The sequence below is a fragment of the Poecilia latipinna genome, unplaced genomic scaffold (assembly GCF_001443285.1).
Source record: "Poecilia latipinna isolate Pla-1442-1.1 unplaced genomic scaffold, P_latipinna-1.0 Scaffold1580, whole genome shotgun sequence".
Lineage (NCBI taxonomy): Eukaryota > Metazoa > Chordata > Actinopteri > Cyprinodontiformes > Poeciliidae > Poecilia > Poecilia latipinna.
The window spans coordinates 113,364-127,596 of NW_015114196.1; the positions used below are offsets into that span (position 1 = coordinate 113,364).

At 38.9% G+C, this 14,233-nt stretch overlaps 1 protein-coding gene and 1 long non-coding RNA gene across 3 annotated transcripts in view; one reads left to right on the forward strand and one right to left on the reverse strand.

Moving 5' to 3' along the window:
* Positions 1-1,154: 1,154 nt before the first annotated feature.
* LOC106963777 (sarcoplasmic/endoplasmic reticulum calcium ATPase 2) overlaps positions 1,155-14,233 on the reverse strand; it is a 25,046-nt gene continuing 11,967 nt past the window's right edge. Inside the window, exons 7-23 of one of the 2 annotated variants that reach the window (XM_015058864.1) lie at positions 13,024-13,179; positions 12,794-12,935; positions 12,394-12,560; positions 11,060-11,148; positions 10,824-10,926; positions 10,607-10,738; positions 9,437-9,562; positions 9,064-9,285; positions 8,278-8,389; positions 7,115-7,356; positions 5,885-6,105; positions 4,842-5,044; positions 4,607-4,692; positions 3,999-4,132; positions 3,305-3,422; positions 3,098-3,226; positions 1,155-2,576 (exon numbers count right to left, since the gene is read on the reverse strand). In XM_015058864.1, the coding sequence (XP_014914350.1) occupies positions 2,397-2,576; positions 3,098-3,226; positions 3,305-3,422; positions 3,999-4,132; positions 4,607-4,692; positions 4,842-5,044; positions 5,885-6,105; positions 7,115-7,356; positions 8,278-8,389; positions 9,064-9,285; positions 9,437-9,562; positions 10,607-10,738; positions 10,824-10,926; positions 11,060-11,148; positions 12,394-12,560; positions 12,794-12,935; positions 13,024-13,179 (2,562 nt within the window). In that variant the 3' untranslated portion in view covers positions 1,155-2,396. The remainder of the gene's footprint in view (positions 2,577-3,097; positions 3,227-3,304; positions 3,423-3,998; positions 4,133-4,606; positions 4,693-4,841; positions 5,045-5,884; positions 6,106-7,114; positions 7,357-8,277; positions 8,390-9,063; positions 9,286-9,436; positions 9,563-10,606; positions 10,739-10,823; positions 10,927-11,059; positions 11,149-12,393; positions 12,561-12,793; positions 12,936-13,023; positions 13,180-14,233) is intronic. The other variant, XM_015058863.1, reaches the window with a different exon arrangement.
* On the forward strand, positions 4,215-4,348 carry LOC106963780 (uncharacterized). The gene is made up of 2 exons (XR_001428256.1): positions 4,215-4,259; positions 4,294-4,348. It is a non-coding gene; the product is annotated as an uncharacterized LOC106963780 (long non-coding RNA).

Here is a 14,233-nt window from a genome sequence, read left to right on the forward strand (position 1 = left end):
CTGCTGTAGCAGTCTGTCTTGCAATGAATGAGAAGAGGCCTCTGACTGAAGAGATGCTAATAGTTACATATTGAGGTATTAGAGATGCTATTTTAGAGAAACATGAACTGGATGACACCAGTGCTGAGCCACCTCCGTTGCTTTTGTCCATATGGTGAGAAAACCGGTAAGAGAGGTTCGAGTAGGGGATATGATCTTTGCCCATAATGACTGATAAAAGAAACTAATAATGTTGTTGCTACGCATCATAACTGTCTGAAAGCAACAAAATAAGAGGAAAAACCTTTCCAGCTGCAAAAAATCCAAAACCAGATGGAATAATTGTCCAGAAAAAGTCAAAAAAAGCCAAAACCCCCCTGATATTTCAGTAACTGGCCTCAATTTGAGTGTTTGGAATAACATTTTAAAATAATTCACCCTGATTATTGATCAAAGTGAACTAGAGTTACGGCTGCAGTGAAATACAGCTTAACATATTTGGATTTGAACTGTAAGTTTAATGTAAAATAATCTAAAACAACGACGATGTTGTCATTCAACACTTTATTGACAACAAAATGTTTTTCTATAGATGTTGGTGGAAGATCTAAATAAGAAAAAGTTTTCAGTTCTTCAGTTTCATCTTTATTCAAAACAAACAAGTCAGCAAAGAATGATCTGCAACATTTAAATTTCCCTCTTTCCAGCCAAAAAAACCCAACTCAAAAACAATAGAACAAGATTTTGTTATCATACAGTTCAAAAATAAATAAAAGTAAATGCTGAAAAATATTACATTCCTGCTTAAAACAATTAAACGTTATTTCTGTTTTGCTTCAAATACAACCTAAAGTGTTAAATTAAAATGAAACTACTTAAAAAGAATAACATGGGTTATTTTTATTATTAATGTTTATGTAACATAAACCTTGAAAAATTTGCAAAATTTAAAAAAAATTTGGTGAGCCGTTGTCACACACACATACGGATCATAAACAACAGTTAAGCTCATCTCAGTGTGCAAGATGTGATAAACACAGAAATAAAAACAAAACCTTATGAAAACATCAAACATTTAGAAACGAGCCTGAAAAAAACAAATTTAAACATTAAATTTGAGATTGGTTGAAGCGTTTTCATTTGACATTCTGGAGTTTATTACAGAGATATTTTAATTTCTTCTTTAAACCAAAACTCAACCTGATTTGCTTTATCTGAAACTCCGGAAAATACAAAAATCACCTGGATCAATGACTGAAGGATTCTGTGTTTAACCAGCTGGTCATTAGATCAGGAGTACCACAGGGTGCTGTCCTCTTATCTTTCATTTTCACTCTGTAAACATCAGACTTTCAACACTGTTGTCATCTGCAGAAACACTCGGATGACTCTGCAGTTGTCAGGTGGACCATGTAGATCTTCTACAAGTCAGTTTTTGAGAGAATCGGTTTGTCTGCCGTCATCTGCTGGGACTTAAAACGGCTAAACAACGTGAGAAAGAAAGCTGATTCTTGAAAGATTATTCATAAAATCAAGAAAATTATGAACAATTGAGAGCTTTCTCTTCAGTCTTCAGTCAGAGGCTTCTTCAGAACCGCTGTAGTACAGACTGCTACAGGAGGCTCTCCCAGCTTCTACAGCAACTCTTTAGAGAATATTGAATAAAATGAGCTACATTTAATTTCTCTTTGGGGTTTTGTCAGAATCTGAAGATCCTGACAAAAACATGACAACTGAAAACATCGACAGCTTCTGCTCCATGCATCGCCTCAAACGCATCGAAATATTCAAAACAGGAACAAAAGTGCAACTCAAGACAGAAAATTTATGTTAGAAGCCTTAAACACAGAGTTTTATTACATTATCCAGCACAATCCGGCCGGGCTTCGCCTCCTGGACCGGTCTCAGGTCAGCTGCTTCAGAAAATGTCCGGATGTTACATGTGAACATTAGGAACGATCAGCGGATAGATTGGTAAACTTAACAGTTTCTAAAAGGTGCTCTGTGTAGCATTTTAGGAATTTCAAATGTACTAAAATATTTGTGGTGGAAACTAAACCAAGAATATTTGGTAAGATTTTGTGTTTTTGCAGTGCAGTTCTTTCTACATCAGGTTTAATATTGAATTGAATCATAAAACACATAAAGCAGCTTAGCTTAGCTTAGCTCAACCAGAGAGATTTCATGTGAAACTCACTGTTTTTGTTTAAAAAAATCCAAATGATCAAGAATTCAAGAAATGGATGTTTGATCAATCAAAGAAAATGTTTTAAATCTCCACAAAGCACCTTTATGACGAAGGAAATCATTATAAAACATTTTCTTCGAGTCTCCGCCATCTTTTCCTGACGTTTCAAAGTCATTTTCCCAGAAGTCCATCTTCTTTTTTTGTCCTCTTCAGTGTTTCCGTTCGGGCTTCACTCCCAGAAGATATTGTTGATGTCGGAGTCCAGGCTGAAGATCCAGATCACCAGCGGAGCCGAAATCAGAACGAACAACCAGGAGACGTCCTTCAGCGCGTGGCGAAGCCTCGACGGGATCGAAGCGACCAGCCCCATGCCGACCCATGACCTCTGCAGCTCCTCCTCCTCCACTGACTTCAGGAGACAATAAAAACCAGAGCCGGGTAGAGCACCCAGGAATTAGACTCAAGTTAGAATACAACACATTTTTATTCAATTAAAAGTAAAAAGTAGCCGAACAAGAAATTATGCAAGTAGGAGTAAGAAAGTATTTGGTAAAAATCGTACTCAAGTACTGAGTAACTAATCAAATCAAAAGCTAAATTATTGTTTAATGTTTAAAAATTACATCCTCAGTGGACCAAAATATAAAGTAAAGTGGAAATGCTGGTATGTTAAGGACAAAAATGACAATCATTTATAAAAATATAAAATAACAGAACAGAAAATCCAGAAATTTTACTCCAGTAAGAGTAGAGATACTTCATAATAAAATTACTCAAGTATAAGCAAAAAGTACAGCATAGAAAAAAAATACTCCCAGGAGAACATCTTTTCAAAAATGTTACTCAGGTAAATGTAACTAGTTACTTTCTAACTCTGAGAAAAACAAAAAGAGTGAAAATCATATTAAATTAGATTCGTTATATCTGGACCTGGTTTCCCGGCTCGATGTAGTTTCTGGCCAAGAACTTGAGCGCCTCGTCCATCAGGATGACGGGCAGCGACAGCTTCAGAACCACGACCCACTGGGTCCAAGACAGCGGCCGGATCTGGAAAATCACCTGTGGATGGAAGAACGTGAAGGTTCTCCAAACACCTGCAGTAACAGAACCAAACGATTCTGATGCAGGTTTTCTTACCGGCAGCGGGTCGACATAGAGGATGAGGAAGTGAAGCGCCATGGAGAGGCAGATGGCGCCCACCAACCACGGGTTGGACCACGGAGGCATTTTCAGCAGAGACTGGTTCTCTGACAGGCTGGAGGAAAAAGAGGTTGAAGAAGCCTGGTGATTCATCGTCCCAGAGGTTATTGTGATAAACGATAATATCATTGTTTTGAGGCCACTTTAAAGTCATATAACGGTAAAGGAAACAATTTCAAACTTTAAATTCTAATAAATAACGCTGGAACTGTAAGATATTTTAAATACCCAAAATAAATGAACAAAACTACAGAAACAACAAATAAAATGAATAATGAAGTCTCTGTAAACAAAACTGTCCTTCAAAAAAAGGGGATAATTGAGACAAAAGCACCAGACTGAAGACTTTTGTCATCCAGTTTTCGGTTTGTTTTTGTCCTTTTTTGCAGCTCTTCCAGATACAACAGGGTGTTTGGACAATTGTAGATAGAAAACAAAAAAAGATGAGTAAATTTCTGCCAATAAAATTCAGATTATTCTAAAAAAGTTTGTAGAAAGACTTGGAAATTTTTAAAAAATCAATATTTGTTTTTAATTTTTAGATTAATCTCAAAACATCAGTTTTTTCCTAGCAAATTTTTGACGTTTGAAACTCAGAAATTTAAACGTTTTTTGTAGGTGTCTGCGGTACCTGTTCAAGGCGTTGCACATCTCTATGGTAACCAGCACAGACAGCGCCATCGTCATGGGATACGGCGACTCGAACACCGAACACTGCACACCGCTAAACTTGGCGTGATCTTCACTGCACTGCAGGTAATGGGACTGACACACAGTGGGAAAGTTTAGATTTTAAATATGTAAATAGGTTTGATTGTTCTGATTTAACATTAATCTAATACATCACAGGTTTAATTTGCAAAACTTTAACCAGTTAAACAATCGTTTGTCAGTGGAGATTGGATTTCTCTGGTGGAAATAATCAGAAAAAAACAATGTTTTATTTCCATAAGTTCAAACAATTTAGCAGGAAGAATGAAGGAAAACTGCTAACTACTAGATACTGACTAGAAGTGGGGGAATATTTTATTTTAAGCTACATATTTTAAATTAAAGTGATTATTAATTTACATTAATCAGTTTTCAATTTGACATTTAAGGGTCGTTTGTACATTTGTTTGTCAAAAAAGTCACATTTTGTTGCTCATGATTAATTTCTAAAGTCCTGAACCGTGACTATTCTGACGTTTTTACATGAGACATTTAATTATGAACTTTAGGGTGAAACTGGAGCGGTACCAGCTGGTAGAAGGAAAGTTTCGGGCCGTCGTGAGCCGCCATGAACCACCAGGCTGCAGCTCCGACGGTGGCGGCTCCCACATAACCTGCAGGAAACAAAAATGAAAACCTTAAATCAGATCATCCTTCTACATATGACACACAGAGTTCGCACAGTTTTACCAAAGTAACATTCAAGGACTTTTCAAGCACTTTCCAGGTAAGATTTCAGACTGTGTGTGTCACCGTGACTCACATCCGACGATGAGGTAGCGGCAGAACAACCAGCTGGAGATGAGCGGCTCTTTGGGAGAGCGCGGAGGACGAGACATGATGTCCAAGTCCGGCGGGTTGAATCCCAGCGCTGTTGCTGGGAAACCGTCGGTGACCAGGTTGACCCAGAGCAGCTGAACCGGGATCAGCGCTTCGGGCATGCCCAGTGCAGCGGCCAGGAAAATACTGAGCAGGAAAACAGACAGCTTTTCTTAATAAACACACAGAAAATTAATTATCTAATCACTGAAATGGTCTACTAACCCAATGTTTCTCAGCCTTATATAAACAACCTGAAATGAAAATATTAGCCTCTTAACTGACTTGTTTTCTTTATTCATCTTAAAGAGAAGGGTGGCGCTGTTTTGCAAATGTGACAAAAAGCATGAACAACTCCAGGCGTTTTGAGTTTTTTACAGATTCTGGATTTTCTAATGATGTCAAACAGTTGGAAATCAAAAAGAAGTTGTGTTGTGTGTGTTATTAACATTTTAGGGATATTTATAATTTATAAGCACATTAAAAGAGAAATAGCCTTTGGCAGAAACAAAAATCTTCTTCACTATTAAATGTAAAAATTACCCTCCAATTTCTACCAAGTGTATTTATCTATTGTATTTATTGGTCAATTAAATTATTTTTAATTAAATAAAAATAATAGCTGTTGACGTGCAAGCAGAGCATGAAAAGCAAGCACATTTGTGAAAAATAAAGAACAGTTCTCACTAACTGAGACTAAAAGAACCATTCAAAAGAATCAAACAACACATCAAAACTATCAGCAGGTATGACTTGACTTCCTCTGATCATATAATTAGTCCTGGTGTTGTTTTCTTTCCACTTGTATCTCAGATTTAGTTTAGAGTGGCCCAGTTTTAAGCCACTTATCCATTATTATTTTTTAAGCCAGCTGAATGTGTCCACTTTGAGGCGACGTCACAGCAAATAAACAGTCGGCTTCCTGCAGTACCTTGTGGACCACTAGGGGGAGCCCACAGACCACAGTGTTATAAAGACCGCACTAACCAGACCACTTCTCCGATATTGGACGATATGAGGTATCGGATGAACTGCTTCATGTTGTTGTAAATGGCTCGGCCTTCCTCCACTGCTGCCACGATGGTGGAGAAGTTATCGTCGGCTAGGATCATCTCCGAAGCTGACTTGGCTACGGCCGTGCCGCTGCCCATCGCGATGCCGATCTCCGCCTTCTTCAGAGCCGGCGCGTCGTTGACTCCGTCCCCCGTCTGAGCCAATCAGAGAGGAAGGACGGAAAAATGGAGAGACAATCCCAAAATGCTCTGCTGGTAAATTGTCTCAGAAATTATTGCGATAAACAGTAATATTGTCGTTTTGAGATCATTTTCAAGAAAAATGTTGATTATGGCATACTAGTGCAAGTTGCTCTCTCAAAGATCAATAAACTTCAATTTTAAACCATGAATAAAATGGATTATTATCAAAACAAAATTTCCTTCCAATAAAGTTGTTTATTTAATAAATTAGCAGCAAAAAAAAAGTGTTGAATTGAAAATGTTTCTTCTTTTGTTTTCAGTTACAGTGTGATTATATTCTGATTATTTACAGATCAGGCAATTAACTCGATTAAAAAATGTAATGAAGTCCCACCACCACTTTTACCACATTTTGAAGTAATGCAAACATATAAATTTAGATCTGAATAACGTTTATGTCCAAAATGAAAATAACTTGTTCAGGCATCAAAAATAGTAATAACTAAGACAGTTGCAATTAATCAATTAATTACATGATAAATTAAAATGAGCTCAATAGTTTCCAGTTTGACGATGAATTTTTTTAAATGACAGTTTTGTTTAGAGAGATATCATAATAAGTTTTATTTATGGGGTTTTGGTTGTGTTTTATTTTGGATATTTAAGATATCTTTCAGTTTCAGTGTTTGAGAGAACTTGCATTAATATACCATTATCAACGCATTAACTTGAGTTATTATCGTTTATCGGAATAATTACTGGGATAATTTATCATCCAGTAAAATCTGTTATTGTGACAGGCCTAGGGAGATTTTCAGCAACAATCTGTTTATTTGCGCCCTAATTAATCAGTAAACAGAGAATTGATGAACATTCACAAACACATTGCTGCAGAGTTTGAATCCACAGAAATGCATTTTTATTGGTTGTTCTGGTCTCTCATTTCGACTGTCCTGGCTTAAAAGTGAACTCATGTGATAGAACACCAACATTTTGTCAACACGGAAACATTTGCTCTCACCATGGCAGTGATGTCGCTCAGGCTCTGCAAATATTCCACGATGCGGCTTTTGTGGGCCGGCTCCACCCGGGCGAAGCACCGCGCCGTCCGGCAGACCTGGCGCTGAAGGTCAGGGGGCAACTCATCGAACTCTCGGCCCGTCAGGCCGCCGAACCCGCCCACGCCCTCCTGCTGCTCCTCCTCCTGCTCGGTGATGATGCCCACTCTCCTGCAGATGGACAGCGCCGTCCCCTTGTTGTCCCCTGGAGAGGACAAGAAACCGAGGGACGATAGTTAGATGCTCTTGGTGAGTCGACCAAAAAACACTTGTGCCAAATCTTTTCTCTGAATCTGCAAATCTATAAACTTGTAAGAAGAAATTTTTCTCTGAGGTTTTTTTGAGATGAGTTTGTAGTTTGTAGTTCTGGACTCATATATTCTCCCAGTGAAACCATTCTGATGTTAATTTACAGGTGAATTTAATTTTATTGGGACCAAAATTACAACTTTTTTTTACATTTCCAGTTGGTGTGGTTCACTTTCACATCGCACAAACAAACCAAACTAACTGGAAAATCTGTTCACCTCCTCGCCTGTGGGGCGAGGAGGTCCTCGCTGTACCAAGAACTACTGAAGAAAATAGCACAAAAATCTGAAGAAGACACAGAACAACTTCCTTCTTCACGAAATGTAAACAAAAATGGATGAGCGTCAGATTTTAGTGTTGGTAGAATTTCTCTTTTGTCTTTGGTAAAAGACAACGAGCTGTTTCTCCAGCTGGGATGTTTGTTTTGGTTTTATTTACCCAGAATGCTTTGCATTACAGCTCACTTCCTGCTTTTGGAGCGGCGTCCGATCCACTTGGGGTTCACATTTCCATTCAAATCGTACCAGAGTTCACTTCAACCAAACCAAACGAAGTCTGTTGGGTCTGGATCAGAGTTTGATCCAACATTCATACCTCCCCAAAAGAACCGGACTTTCTAGACAAATGAACTGGAGTTTGATTAAAGAGGACCAAACAGGGCTGGTGTGAATGCACCCTTAAAATACAGCTTTGTATCAGACAGCTTAAGGTTTTGAGATCCGGACTGATTAGTATTTGCACCGTTATACTTTGCTGTTCTGGTTCTTGCCGTTTCACTAAATATTTTTGTTGCAGCTGTGTAAATCTGCACACTAACCTGTGATCATGATGACCCGAATGCCGGCCTGTCGACACATCTGAACAGCTCCGCGGACCTCCTTCCTCGGGGGGTCCAGCATCCCCACACAGCCCACAAAGGTCAGGTCCGACTGAGGTGGGTCACAAACAGAAGGACTTTTTAATTTCACATAACATGTAGAATCATACAGCAACTATAAAAAAAAGTTAAAAATAGACCTAGAGTGCAATCAAGACCATGGGTGTTCAAAGTGGGGTCTGTGGGCCATTTGTGGTCCGTGGACTGATTTTTCTGTGGCCCCCTCAGACCACAGTTCAAGAATAAGTTATATAAATTAGGACAAAACTACAAGTTTTAAATTCAATTCTACTTATTTTTTTAAGTAATCATACACTCTAAGCGTCTGATTTTCTTCTGTTGCCATGGTAACTAGGACCACATCTACTCATTGACTTATACGTTTGCTTTTAACAGCTGTATTAAAACTTAGCTAAATACAGAACATGTGTTCAAAGACTGACATAGATTCTGATTTGATTGCTAAGGAATAAACAAAAAATATATATAATAGTGAAAAAAAAAACTGTAAAAAATTATATATATTATTGTATATTTATATAATAATAATTACTGGATCATAACAATTGGTTTATTATTTTTTGTATAATTAAAATAGTTAATCTTCAGTTTATCACAACAACATTTTGGTGATTCTAGTTTTTAAAAATTATATTGTTAATATCGTAGCTTTGAGCTGACGTGACAAAACGTTTGGACTCTTCTGGTCTAGTCTATCATCAGAACCTCATAGTCAGTGAAGGTTGCCGTGTTCTCCAGGTTGAGGGAGCGAATTTCAGGCGGTGAGTCCCTGGTTGCCATGGCGAGGCAGCGCAGCATGTCCCGTCCAGAACCCCAGCCCCGAATGGTGGACTGGAGCTGCTCTCGAACAGCCGGGCTCAGAGGAACACGACCGGAACCGCTGACACGGACGTGGTTGCAGCGCTCCAACAGGCTCTCTGGAGCGCCCTGAGGAAATGAGACCAACATGCCCACGTCTTTACAGGCAGCAGATGCACTGCAAAAATACTAAATCTTACCAAGTAAATGAGTTTTGCCTTATTTCAGTTGTATTAACATATTGACACCTAGAAGCTGGAATCCTTGAGGTGTCGCTCACCTTTACAAACATCTTGGCTCCGGAGGCAGACTGGGTGTGTTTGTTGGAGAAACAGAAAACAGACATGGACTTTCTGTCTCTGGAAAACTCCAGTGTCAACTCCTTCTTCATCAGCTGTTTAATCACCTGGAAGGAAGTCGTAAAGAGAGAAAGAGTGGAAAAAATGCTCTCATTGAACAAACAACATGGAGAAAAAACTTCATTTATCAGACTTTATATTCCTGTGGTGTAATGAATGTTCTCCCTGTGCATACGTGAGTTTTCTCCAGGTCTAAAATCATGACAGTTGGATTAACTGGTCTCTCCAAATTGCGCTTAACTAAGAGTGTTGTGGTGGAAGTTTGTCTTGTCTTCATTAGTGCAGAATAGTTATGATTAAAAAAAATTAACCAATCAATTGAGACACATAGGTATTTTTCAGAGCTTAAACAGGACTTTTGATGCAAAAGTCACATTTTGTAATTTTTTTCCTTCCATTTGGGTCTCAACTGCTCAGAAAAACAAGCGCTTAAAAAATCCATCTGGTAAATTTTTGGCAATAAGTTTTTTATGTTTTTTGATAACTGACAAATGAAGTGTGTCAAAAACCTTCCAGTTGTTGAGTCACATTTGACTGAGCATTTGCTGTTACCTAGCAACCCTAGTGACGCCCAGCGTGTTACCTAGCAACCACAGCCTAGCTTCAGCTCATTTTGTCTGGTAGTTTTACCGCCATACAATGACTGCTGGAAAATGACAAGTGTTTTGTTGTTGACTTATCATCTAACCACTTTCTGCATTGAAGTTGATTGTTTGTGCAGAAGGCTCTACTTCTGCTTTTCAAAGATGTACAGTAGGATAGTTACGCATTTGATTGCAGCCATTTTCAAGTATGAGTGCAAATGTGGAGTTGGGGGGTGTGGCCAACAGGAGCTTATTTGGATTTAAAGTGACAAGACAGTCTAAAAAAGCTCAATCTGAAAGACAGAACTGAGCAGACTAAAATCTGATCATCTGAGAATGAGTTTGTGCAAAAAGTGTAATGAACATGTTTTCTATAGGACTATCCTAACCTGTTTAAGGAAGCATAAAAGGTCACCTAACCAGATGACACAGGCCTCTCTCTCCCTCTTCTTTTATGCTTTTCTGGTCAGGTGTAAATATTGATCTATCAGAGCTTCACACACTTACAGAACAACAGGCTGTAGCTCTCTCAGCATGGCTCAGTCCTTTCAGATCCACATCAAACACGTTCATTTTCTCCACCAGACAGCAGAGGGCAGTCTCTGTCGCCTCACCAACTTTCTCATACACACCCTTTGCCTGGAGCCCAGGAGGAGAAGCAGAGACAGGCCTTAACTGAGGGTTTGGTGACAGCAGGAGCTGTTTCCATGTTAGCATGTTTTACCTCATTGTAGTCTAGGGATGAGTCATTGCACAGAGCACAGATGGTGGCCATCTCCACCAGGCCATCATACTGACTGCATTTCACCACTGAGCCATCCTTGTAACTGCAGAGACGAGGAGAAAAAACTATTAAAGCCAGAAGAACAAGGAGGGTGAAAAGTAAGGAAGTGTTATTTCATTAATAACCGACTCAACACACACAAGTTAATGAAAGAGTTAAAGGTTAAAAACACTCACACTTCCCCCTCAGGGGCATAAGTAGATCCAGTCACAGTAAACTCGTTCAGGCTGCAACGCTCCTCTGATGCACTCTCTACTATGAACATCTAATTACATGCACAGAACAGACATTGGAGTAGTTTATTAATTCAGTCACGTTAGAAGAACGTATGTAAATCAGAGGGCCTTTTACGGAAACGGTAAAAAAAAAATCATTTTTACTTTGTTTCACACTGAAATCATGATTACTGAGCTAAAAAGAGCAAAAACAGTTAGTGATCGTCTTTGGTTGGACATTTGCATCGGCAACACTGCATTTGATGAACTTTAATTTTTAATGAATCAGTGAGAGAATATAGCTTTAATGTTACAGTGTCTGTAGATGAATGTTTTGCACTTTAAATTACTTTTACAAATCAAACACTAGCAACAAAATTCAGTGCTTTGGACAGCAAAAACATTTAAAGTCAAACTGAAAGCAGATTCCTACAAAATAATGACATAAATAAAGATAAGTAATTTTCTTTATCTAAAATAAATTTTAGCACATTTAGCTTCCCCTAAATCAAAATTACCAGATAAACTCTAAACTGCTAATTTACTTGGCTATTTTGTAAATTTCTGGTAAATAAATTTTGACGTCTGTGTTAAAGTTTTGGTTATTGAGCAGTTTGTCATTTACAACATGCTCTTATTTTGAAGGGGGTGATGACTGCTCCTTTCCTCATGTTCTCTCTGTTTTTCCAAATATCTTCATTTCAAACAGGAAACACAGGAACAAAATAAAACATTGACACATGAGGACAAGATATACTGTAAGCATAAATACTGTATCTACATATGGACATTATTGTGCTAAAATGAAATAGGAGCTTGAGAGTTGTAATCTTTCAAGGGCAGGTATAATTTGAAATGAAGTTAGCGCTTTAGCAATAGCTTTTGCGAAATACCATGTTGGTGTTTTGTTTTAGCAGTAGAAGAACTAATGTTTAAGATTAGCAATTTAATCATAAACATTAAATTGTTAATGTTTATGGAACAAAGATATGTGATTTATGCCTGACCGTTAGCAAAGCTATTATTTATGATTAGCGCGTTAGTGGAACACGTGTTTATGATTAGCGTGTTAGCATTAGCGGGACCAGGCATTACGATTAGTGCTTTAGAGTTAGCAGAACCGATGTTTGACTATCGGACACAAACCACACTTTTTGAAACTGATGAATACTATTTACTAATTGAACTAGATGTTTTACTATTAAGACAAATTATTTGTTTTTCATTAGTGACTAGAAACGTTTGTTCCAGAAAAGGTAAATCTGAGGTGAATGTCATTTCCTCCCACAGCTCACCCTGCACACAGACATCTGGTTGGTAGTCAGAGTTCCTGTTTTGTCTGAGCATATAACAGAGGTGCATCCCAGCGTCTCCACTGACGGCAGGCTGCGGACGATAGCATTTTTCCTGGCCATCCTTCGAGTACCTAGCGCCAGGCATGTAGTGATGACAGCTGGAAGGCCTGGGAATGAAAAAAAGTGACCCGCTTCATACCCAGTTTGTAGTTCAGACCTAAATAAAGCAGTTTTATGCGTCATTCTCAAAGAAGGTGGGTCACTGGGTTCTGGCCTAGTTTCTTATCTCATGCCTGCACTGTGTTCATGCAAAAGCATGAAAATAACTCCAGCAGTAAGGCAGGAACAGTGAAAATATAGTGTTCAAGTGTAAAACCAAAGTTGTTTTTTGTGACTTTACCTTCTGGAATGGCAGCTACAGCCAACGCGACGGCAATCTTGAAATAGTAAATAGCTCCTCTGAACCAGCTGCCTCCGTGAACCGGGTCGCTGAAGTGTCCGACGTTAATGGCCCACACTGCCACGCAAATAACGCTGATGACCTGCAGATCGCAGGAAGGAGGACGACGTGTCGTTACGCTACAGGTTCCCTAGCGTAGCGTTAAAATCTCAACAGAGAAGGGATTTTACCTTTGACAGCTGCTCCCCAAACTGGTCCAGTTTCTGCTGCAGAGGGGTTCTTTCAGGGTCGGTGGCGGCCATCTCATCCCGGATTTTCCCGATCTCTGTCTGCACCCCCGTTGCCACAGCGACCCCAATGGCCCGACCAGCCGCGATGTTTGTACCCTGGATGGGAAAACCAGAATGTAATGAAGTGAAAGTTACATCTAGGGCTGAAACGATTAATCAGATTCGTCGTGATGAATCGATTATGTCAATAATTGTCAGCTAATTTAGTTATGGATTAATAGTTAAATAAAGTAAATTGACTGAGAAAAAGGTAAATTACTGAAAGAACAACATTCTCAGAGAGGTAACTCGGCCAAAAAGTTACAAAACATATATATATTTTGCATTTAATATTAAAAAACCTTTGTCTGTAAGTGTCTTCCACCCAGAACTCTTCATGTGGAACAGATCTGGCTTCACCTGGTTAAAACACTTTTTGCAGTAATTAATAAAAATTAATAATCAGCAGATCAGTCCTACACAGTATTGATATTAGTCCTGAGCTTTTCACATGTTTATTTTTCTGTAGCAGCAGACGGCTCCTTTGCTACAAAAGGATTGTTATTATTGCAGTTTAGGCAATAAATGTTTTTTTTTTTTTTCATTTAAAGAGGAATTTAATTATTTGTTTTATCTTTTAAAGGATTTTTAATATTGTACAAAATGAAAAATGTGACCGTTTAATCGTCGGAACAATCAATAGATTAATAGATAACTGAAATAATTGTCAGTTGCAGCCCCAGTTACATCAGCTGACGAGTGCAGAGAGCAAAAAACGTCATGAAAGTCGACAAGCAGAACGAAACGAGGCCATACTAAGACTGCCAACCTAACCTCTCATGAGACTTGCCTTTTCTCTTTTTTAATGTATTTTTGATGGTATCACTGCATGTCTGACACCAAATCAATAAATCCTCCACAACACAACCAGAATGTGGCAGCATGGAGGCCTGGCAAAGAAATGCTGCTGAATAAAACATCAGAACTGCTGCTCTTTGACCTTTTGCATCTATTGAAGATCATAAAGCTCAAACCTGCCCTGCTGATGCCCCCCACCCTGCTGATGCCCCCCCCACTGCTGATGCCCCCCACCCTGCTGATGCCCCCACGCTGCTGATGCCCCCAACCTGCTGATGCCCCCACGCTGCTGATGCCCCCAACCTGCTGATGC